Consider the following 10,145-nt stretch of genomic DNA (forward strand, 5'->3'; position numbering starts at 1 on the left):
GTGTTTCATAAATATTTTAGTAGAGTTCTTGTCTGCTAGCAACAATTTAAAATAATAATAAAAATAATATTTACAGAGTCTAGCACTGCTATCAAGTGGAAGTGAGTTTACCTTGAACTTTTCACAGCAACAATGCAACAAAATGTTTCAGATGTGAAAACAGCAAATACAAAATGCCTGCATAATACTATATATATTGTATATTTATATTATGATTAAAAGAATAACTTCAGGGAGGAATTAAAGAAAAAAGAGGACATAAAAACAAATTATTTCTTTAAAAGAAAAAGGCATTATTTGATGTTGGGTTTTTTTCTTTAAAAAAGAGAAGCTATTATTCCTCCTCAGTGATGTTCTTCCTGGTATTTATTTTACAGTGATCCTCATGTAATGTAAATATATTTAAATATATTATATTAAATATGATATATTTAAATATATTATATTAAATTTATATTTTTAAAAAATTAGCCTGCATATAAAGATTTTAATGAAATGTCCAGTGTGCAGGATTCTGTGTCTCTGAAAACAAGAATCGTTATGTCTTCGTTACCTTCAGATGAGGTATGGAGATCACCATTATTGCGCCGCCATGTTTCTACAGTAGCCCAAATGGACAAACCAAACACTTGGTCTAGGATACACCATTTTCATTTTTATGTCAGCCACGGTAGTTAGACGCCCATCCTCAATGAGCAGCATCACAAACACCCTGATTTTTAACTTGAACCTGCTTTATTCTGTGTTTTTACCAGTTTCAATAACTTTTTGGACAGGACGAGAACTCTGCCTATAATTTGGTTCCCAGTGGAAACCTCCTGAACATCTGGATCTTAAGTTATCAGAGAAAAAAAGGCGAGCACACGTTGTTTGGCATGTGTGTTATATGCCACTAAATCTTACACACTGAACCTTTAAAAGTTTTGTCTCTGCTGTTGAGTTATTTTCTGCTGTACTTCATGATGTAGTGTAGCTGAGATACAGTGGTGGAAGAACTTAAATCTTTTACTTCAGTAAAAGCAGCAATAGTGTAAAAATACTCCTGCTTTACTGAAATAAATGTAGTAAAAGTATCAGCATCAAAATATACCTGAAGTATCAAAAGCAAAAATACCTGGGTTAAGATAAACAAATACATAATATATTTTTATCTTTTATCTGTTGATTGTTTTTTCATTACTAATCCCAAAAGTAAGCAGTGACTAAAAACTCAAATAAATGTAGTCTAATGGAGTAAAAAGTACAATATTTGCCTCTCTAGCACAAATATAGAAGTATACAGGCCCTCAAAATTGTACCTAAAACATTAGCCTACTTGAGTAAATGTACTTATTTACTCTCCAACTCTGATAAGGTACCTGAATGCAGCTGTATAAAAGATTATTTCCATTCATACGTGTCTCAATAGCTCAAATCTGGGCGCTCTGCTCCACCGTGTGCTCGCGTGGCGTTACTGCAACGCGAGGAAGTGTTGACAGTTGCTAGGTAACGAAATCTCCTCCAAGACTCCACTGAAGAACTCTTTGCTTTGCCAGCTTTTCCCTAGCAGTGCTGGTTGTTTTGGGGTGTTTTCTAAAGCATGGCAGGAAAGGAGAAACTGGATTTGGTCCGTCAGAACGCAATTCACGTTGAGACGATCCGTAAGGAGCAAAGACAGCAGAAACTCCACATGGAGTTCAGCATCAATCCACACCGGAAATGTAAGTTACGTTTGTCTGTCCTCCTTCAGATCATAGCTTCCCTCTGCATAGAACAAATGGGCCTAGCTCTAATAACTGAAATAATAATTTTTGAATAATAATATGGTAGGGTTTTTTTTATCTCTCACGAAAACTTGAGCACTCTGTCTCGTTTAGACACCAGACAACAATTAAATCTGTTTAATTTTGTTTGTGGTGATCAGAGAAAATTAGCCAGGAAGAAGAGTGCTTAGTGTGCTTAAATACACAGTAGTTCTCATTGGGATTAATGCTATTTATCTGCTATAAAGTCTTATAGATACTGTCAACATAGTCATCTATTAAAGGTAACAGTGGTGTAAGGTAGTTACAATGGGCCCCAGTGCACGCTATTATGAGGGGCCCTGTTACGCCCTAGTTACAAGTTGTGGAGCACACACACACACACAGTTTTAGGTGTATATATATTTTAGCAGCAGTGTGTCTTACTGCTGCTTTTATATTACATCCACTTGCAGATACTTGATATTGGACACATTAGTATTAGACATGTAGTTTTTTAAATAGTTTATGTAGAATAAGTTTATAATTTGTTAAAGATTGACACTGTTTTACAAAACCAGAAAGCCATGATGGAGATGGGTTTGCCTGCTAAACTGCACCATGGACACTTTACTGACACTATGGACACTTTATGGACACCACAGCTGTCTGCTGTTTTGCACATACAATCACTTGCACTAGATGTGCTCCCTTTATCCACTGCTTATTTTTATTCACTGCTGCTCATTATTATTATTATTATTATTATTATTATTATTATCATTATTTATTGCCGTTTCTTGTATTTTTGTACTTATTTTGCATGCCTAGTTTTAAGTTAAGTTTTAAGTTTAAATTTTGAAATCTTTAATCTGACTCTTTCACCTTGACTGCTGTAACACTGGAATTTCTCAATTATGGGATCAATAAAGGTGTATCTTATCTTATTTAGGGCATGTATGGAAAATAGCATCATTTTTGTTTTAATGCGAGTTCTTCTTTTTTTGTTAAAGATATTTTTATGGGCATTTTTTGCCTTTAATTGATAGGATAGTGAAGTGTGAAAGGGGGAGGGAGAGAGGGAGACACATGCAGCAAAGGGCCACAGGCTGGGGTCAAAACCGGGCCGCTGTGGCAACAGCCTTGTACATGGGGCACCTGCTCTACCACTAAGCCACCGACGCCCCAAATGTGAGTTCTTCTTTGAACACGGGTGTAATTCCAGGTTGCAGTCGGGCCCCTCCACCCCATGGGCCCCAGTGCAAATGCACTGCCTGCACTGTCTATACTTACGCCCCAGAAAGGTAACAGCTTCCTGGTCAACAGGGGAAAGTAACTGAGTAGACTACATTTACTTTGAGGGAAGCTACATTTTACTCCTACTTGAACGTAAAATATTGTGATTATACAACACAAGATCACAAAATGAGATGTACCTGTAGGCCCTGTCATGCTACACACACAGAAAAGGCATTAACAGGTATGTGAATATTAAAATTAGAGCAGAATATAAATCATAAAATAGAACAAACTATATAAAATTAGCACTAAAGGAGGAACTATAAATGTATTTTACTTTCTACCTCTTCTATACAACATTTATCAGCTGGATATGATCACTTTATATTACACTTTGCTATAGTTTTAACAATCAGATGTGCTGCACCTCCACCAGCTGTAATATTAAAACACTTTTACTTTTAACACTATATTTTGCAAGTAAAATCTTCCATGTAGGACTTGTAATCCAGTATTTTTGCAAAGTGGTATTGCTATTTTTATCTCCAGGTCAAGTGTGTATGATTTAGGGCCATCTAGTGGCAGAAATTGGGTAAAAATATTCAGAAATATGTTCTCATTAGTTTATAATCACATGAAACTATGAATGGTGTTGTCCTTACCTTAGAATGAGCCGTTTATATCTACATTTAGAGCGGGTCCTCTTCCATGGAATACACCATGTTGTTTGTACAGTAGCCCAGAACAGACAAACGAAACACAGGCTCTAGATAGGGCCATTCACATTTTTTTTTTGTGTCGCTGATTGTAGTTCTCCTACATGCCTGACACATGGGAGAAGTTTCAGTTCTGCAACCTCATTGCTGGATGCAACTAAACACTAGAACTTTAAGTCAAAGGTCTGAGTACTTAATGTAATGTTCTTAATGTGTCTGTTGTTACATTAAACTGTTTATATATTATGTCTTTTTCTCTTAGTACACATCCTGCCAGACAAACCCATGTCTAGGAAACCAACAGAAGTGATTGCAGAGAACTGTAAGTTCACATAAGTTCCCTTGAAGCTTCCAATAATGTTTTGCTCTTGTCTTCTGCTCTGGAAAAATACCACTTAAATACACCATGACATTACTCCAGATCCCAAACAGGATGAAGCAGTTATGAATGTTTGAGAACATCTGTGTTCATTACACATCCATGTGTCTGTTTTCCAGTGGATTTCATCGAGGCCTTCCACAAGGCCCGCCAGGAACCCACCAAGAAATATGCAATGCCACAGACTGAGAGTCAGGAGATAGGATGGGTGTCAACTCCACTGGTGAGGAAAACATTGCTTTGGACAGTTTATTAGAATTACTAATACTGTACTTCAGAAGGAGGGCCTGAACTCAATTCATTTCTACTATTAAACCCAAAGAAACCACTCCAGATCTTATCCGAATGCTAATTCTGTCTATGTTTCCCCTCAGATCCCATCGAACCGCAGTGACAAGAGGGTCAATTTCTACCGCTTCCGAACTGACATCACCAAACACAAAGAATCTGCCCTGCGTTCATCAAATTAAAATGAATCTCCAAAAAGATGAGCAACCTATGTTCAGATTTATTTGTTTATCATACAAGTGTCACTGCCAGACGCTGCCCTTTTTCATTTCAATCTTAGCGAGCTAAGAAAAACGCTTGTGGGGCAACATTTGCCAGCACAGGTCTATACAAAGCACACTTGCCCCTCACATACTTACCATATTAATGAATAGAAAAGGGCAAAACTAACAGCTGCTCAATATTATAAAATGTCATGATGTCACATGGGAGAGAATCAATGAGTCAAGGAGCTGAGTTAGAAAAAAAATAAAACAGAATAAACAAAACTCTAAAGAGCACACACAGTGTAAATGAGAGAACAAGGAGGCTGGTGTAGACGTTGATGTGTAATCACAGACGGAGGTTTTACAGACGTATAGAGTCAGTTATGTCCACACGTGATAAAACTGATAAAGAAGAAGAGACATTTTCTTAACATTCAGATTCTGTTTTTGTCCACTCCTGGGTTCACCATTTCTGCAAAAAGACCCTTTCTTCACCAGTCATGTCCTTCAAATAGCTTCCTTAGCGATACAGCAGGACGTCTCTCGCTCTCTGTAGCTTGAAGGTTCCTCCATATTGATCCGGACGCATCTTACTGAAGGCATGTTGTAGAAAAGTGAACAAGAAAAGCCCATGTTCTCCTAAATGTCTCCTGGTGTAAATGGAAGAGAGACTGGGGAGCAGGTGCAGAGAAACAAAGTCCAAGTCCAGCCTATCGACCAGCCTCAGTCAGTTTTTACGAGCGTGACTTCATCTTCTTGCGAACAGACTTGCCCGGGCGTTTCTGGAAAAACAAGGTGGAAAAAAGTGAGCTTCTCTACAGTGTGGAGAAGTGCTTTTCTAGAACTGTATAATTTCCTTTGACAATTTTTCTACATTTATCAAATCAGTCAGCAGTGTGTGTGTGTGTGTGTGTGTGTGTGTGTTGTATGACACTCACATTTTGTTTCCCTCCTTTGCCGCCCTTCTTCCCTCCCTTGCCGCCCTTTGCGTGAGCCACTTTGGCACGGAAACTGGAAACGTCGTTGAAGCTCTCCTTGGTGTTCCACTTCTTCCCACTCTTCTTGCCCCCGAAGCCAAATTTCTGGTCTTTGTATTTTCGCTTGGCATTGGGACTGTCAAAATAACAGTGACACTTTTAGCTTTTTGTGAAAATGCCAGAGATACCAAGAGTTCAATAATATTATGCTCGACTTTTATGATTGCAATGTGCACAGCTGTAATGTAACACCTTACCCTTTCTTGTTCATCGCTTTGTTGGGACCCTGAGAAGAGTCTTTACCCTTTTTCTGGTCTCCTTCCAAGAAATCCAGTTTGTCGGTCATTCCTAAAGGTGAGGATGATCAGAAATCGCACATACAGTTACATACATACAGTTAAATACAGTTAATCTATGCTATAACCACCAGAATTTTAAAGCAATTTGCAGAGGTTCCTTTCACCACAGTGCACATTAAATGACTCTAATACTTTTTGGACCTTTGAATGTGCAGTGGAATTTATGTGTGAATAAAACCACACTTACAAAAAAACTCACCTTTTTGGTATTTCTTTACAGCAGTCATCATGGCTTTCTTCTCTTTCTGCCTCTTCTGAATCACTTCTACTTGGACCTGGCACACAATCAAAACTCATGTTAACTACAAAAGAGGAGTCTCTAAGATGCTGGTCTAGTCCCGTTTTTGCCTGCTTTCAATTATCACTACACACCCAGTGTCAAGGCAGAACTCTAGTACACACATATGGGTGACTATATTCAACATGTAATCAATGTACTTTAAAGACTGACCCCAGAGAGCAGGGCTTCTGAGACCTATAAGAGTAATACAGCCTTTCAAAACAAGGACCAACCTTTTTGCCAAACTTCCTTTGCTCGCGCAGTTTCTTGGCCTTCTCCGACTTCTCCAGTATCATCTGCTTTGAGATCAGTTTTTTCCTGATCTATACAAAGGAACAAAAACATCTGTTAGTGCCGATATTTGGATTCAAGTCTTAAAATAATAATTACAATAATTAGAAGTTAACTAGTAGCAATGTTATGGTACATGTCTATTGAGTATACCGCTCTAAAGGCCTTTGCACACTGATTCCGATGTCTTATATTGCTCTTTGTTGCGAAAATTCGCAATACGTGAAAAAAGGAAAAGACACATTTCCTCCTTTGCCTCTCTCCACCAAAGTTACCTATCTATCTGTCATCACTCCCTCCCTGTCTTGCATTTGGCACCACAGCTGCATGACAGGGCGGAGCTGTCCTTGGCATTCTGTGTGTGGTCCATTTCCTCTTCCTCTTCATCATCATCATCCACCTAAATATTACTATCTGACTTATTGAAAGTGAGCAATCTGAGTTACAAAATGATTCCTTGTGCCCTGTTCCCCTGTCTTGCTGTGGCTGTGTCCTGCCACCACATTTTCTTCACTGATTCATGGTCAAACGTCTCTAAAGGCTTCTGACAGATATGAAAACCACAGAAAATTGAACCTGTTCTGAGAATTTTAATGTTGGACGAAGGTTTTTGGACTCAGTGTGCAAACATGACTGACAAAAGGTTGTATTTATTTTCAGACATGCGACAATTTCAGGCGAAAAAAACAGACTCGGTGTGCAAATGCCTTAAGATATTCAAAAAAAGAGAGAGAAGAATAGAATAAGGTTCTTTATTTTGGTCCAGATTTGAAAACTACAAGCAAACAGCTGCAGGTCTTGTAGCTAAGCTTTTTGAGTTAGTTCTTTTTTTGTTTTGTTTTTAAACAAAATGATATGCATAAATTGTCAGCTTTAAATTTTAAATTTGTTTTGCATTTACTACATTTGTCAAACCTGCACCTTTGTCTTTTAAGTGCAACATTCAAAAACCAGCTCACCTTCTGCATCTGCTGATCAGACTTGGCCATCTCTGCAAAGTAATCGTCCGGCCTCTTGGTGGCTATCCCATGCTTACTCAGGAGAGGCAGTGCCTCGAGAACTGTAGCTTGGGCTTGACGATAGCTACAGATGAACAAACAGAGATTCATCATGAAGGAGTTAAATACACTCTTTATAGCAGGGTCAGATCTCTTTTAGTGAGTAGAAAATTCGATACATCTTCAAAGGCATACAAGGGTTGGTGCTTCTGCAGCTAGTATCAAAAATAACACTAGGACAAAATAAATATGTAGCTGTAATTGTTGTGATTACTGACAGACAGCATTAGATGTAGAATAAATAAGTAAACTAAATGATCTAAAACAGTAATAAAATACTCAACAGTGATGTGAAAATATCAATCATAGTTCATCCAGCTCAACAGTATCACTCCAGTCATCTGTGACCTTTGTGACTTTTGGATTTATAACAATGTTGTATAAAGTTATGGTCACTCACAAGAACATCTCTCTCTGGAAATCATCATCTGCATTGACATCTCCATTTTTCATGCTTGGAACTTTCCCTTCAGCTTTGGATAAAACGTCCTCCACCGGCAGGTTGGTCATGTCCAACCTCTCCACCCAGGGAAGGTCTTTACGGAAGTCAGCAAGGCACTGTTTTAAACCCTCCTGCATCACAACACACGAGACATGGTATATTAAGCTATACTGTTATTGTTGTAGCTGTTGCAAGATTTGCTCTCTTATTACTTTGACATTTTTACAAAGGCATCAAAAACCTTTTCAGAGTGTAACAAACACGTTTGCTTTTCTACATGCCACAACAACTCATAGAAACACACCAAAGCTCAACAGGGGTTCTAACAATTCAAGAATGTTATGATAAATTCACTCACCACATTGTTGACAAATTTTTTGGATTTATCCACCAATACGTTCATCCCAGGTTTCAACAACCCTTTTGCGAAGGCTTCTTGGAGCTAAAGAAAACAAAATGTGGTTATAGATATGCCCCAGCCTACATCTTTTAAATCTAAACTGAAAACCATCTCATGCGTTTTTATCTAAACAATTTTGAAATCCAACATTTTATTATCGTTCTATTCATATAACAATTTTAAATCTTTTTAATTATTTTTGGTTATTCTTTTACTCTCTCCCTTTTTCTCATTAAAACTGTATTGTTTTACATTTGAATTGTATTGTTTCAACTTTGAATTGCATAGTTCTTTTACATCGTGTTGTTTTAAACTTTTCTGTACAACACCTCGAACCTACCTGTTTGTATGAAATGTGCTATATAAATCAGGGATGCACAATATTGGATTTTTTTTTGCCAATATCTGATATACCGATATGTAACAACTCATTTGACTGATAATTAATATTAATATCGATATATCCACTTTTTTTCCCCCACTTAATTTTAGTGTTCCTCAAGTCCCTTCTATAGTGGAATTAACATCATATTATGCATACATACTCTTATCATGATAGCCCCCCAGCAGATGGAGACATGAAGCACAGTATTTTTTTAATGTATGTAATATTCATTCATTGTGAAAAGGAAGAAAAAGCATGTTTGCTGATTTCGATACTTCATTCTAAAGCCAATATCGGCCAAAACCGATGACTTGCCAATCTTATTGTGCATCCCTATTATAAATGAAACTGCCTTGCCTTGCATTACCTTACCTTGTAGATACATTCTCTTACATATTTTGTTTTGCATCCCTGTCAATGTATGTACACGTAGGCAACACACCAAACCACAGTCATAGTGGTACTAAACTACAGTATAGTTTTATATGCAAGTTTTGTATTATATATATGTATATACACAGCCAAGTAGGGTTTTCACATATAAGGAATTCTGTAAAAGTGAAGAAATATAAATGTGTAACAAAAATAAATCACAGTGCAAACATGACACGTTTTTTTTTTTTTAAAAAGACTTCATAGTATGAAGAAGCGTTATTAGATATGTACAATTTACAGAAATTATACATACATGCTGTATAAAGTAAACATTGTCCTTGTCACCATTATCTCTTTACATAACTTTACTGTAAACTCGTGTCAAGTCTTGTCTCATCTGTACAGTTTTCTATCAATACAACTTTTCAGAGTCCAGCACACACAGTAGTTTTACAGTAGCTTAGCTTTGGCTTGCTAACGTTAGCCACTCTTAGCATGTCAACAGCTCACTCACCTCATCGTCTGATAATTCACTGTTCTCCTCCTCGGAGTCTTGTCCGAGCAGCTCCTCCTCCTCTGCTGACTCCATAGTGCTGTTATCGATAATCATAAGATGATTATATGTGAATAAACGGCCGTTAAACGTGAAGACACCTGCTGTGGATGTACAGCTCCTCACATGTCCTGCGCGTTATTGCAGTTCACGTGGGGAGGAAGTGACGGACAGTGACGTTCTACCAACACAGTCCTCCGGCGGAAAGGATGCGTAAGATCAATGGTTCCTACACGAACAAAAAATAGGATTCAGGCAAGTATGGTGCGTTAAATGGATTATATATTCTCTGATACCCTGGAAAGTAAGCGAAAATATCGTCGACACTTTTTTCAGAAACTTTACCATCGTATTACTTATCACATTATTGAAATTCACCTTTTACTCCTCGACAAAAAATACATCTAATGATTGCAGTTCTTGAAAACTGCAAACTTGACATATTTCATGTATAAAACACAGATTCCACCCCCAAA

At 37.5% G+C, this 10,145-nt stretch overlaps 2 protein-coding genes across 2 annotated transcripts; one reads left to right on the top strand and one right to left on the bottom strand.

Annotated features, from left to right (window-relative positions):
* Positions 1-1,381: 1,381 nt before the first annotated feature.
* cfap144 (cilia and flagella associated protein 144) lies at positions 1,382-5,331 on the top strand. The gene is made up of 4 exons (XM_033620958.2): positions 1,382-1,700; positions 3,939-3,998; positions 4,175-4,278; positions 4,430-5,331. Exons 1-4 carry the CDS (start codon positions 1,580-1,582, stop codon positions 4,523-4,525), a joined length of 381 nt encoding a protein of 126 aa, XP_033476849.1. The 5' UTR covers positions 1,382-1,579; the 3' UTR covers positions 4,526-5,331.
* ebna1bp2 (EBNA1 binding protein 2) lies at positions 4,544-9,840 on the bottom strand. The gene is made up of 9 exons (XM_033620957.2): positions 9,631-9,840; positions 8,315-8,398; positions 7,915-8,087; positions 7,416-7,539; positions 6,399-6,488; positions 6,085-6,160; positions 5,784-5,874; positions 5,488-5,662; positions 4,544-5,331 (listed from the first exon to the last, which is right to left on the bottom strand). The coding sequence occupies exons 1-9, from the start codon at positions 9,724-9,726 to the stop codon at positions 5,284-5,286; spliced, it is 957 nt and encodes a 318-aa protein (XP_033476848.1). The 5' UTR covers positions 9,727-9,840; the 3' UTR covers positions 4,544-5,283.
* Between the last annotated feature and the right edge of the window lie 305 nt (positions 9,841-10,145).

The sequence above is a fragment of the Epinephelus lanceolatus genome, chromosome 6, assembly GCF_041903045.1.
Source record: "Epinephelus lanceolatus isolate andai-2023 chromosome 6, ASM4190304v1, whole genome shotgun sequence".
NCBI classification, from domain to species: domain Eukaryota; kingdom Metazoa; phylum Chordata; class Actinopteri; order Perciformes; family Serranidae; genus Epinephelus; species Epinephelus lanceolatus.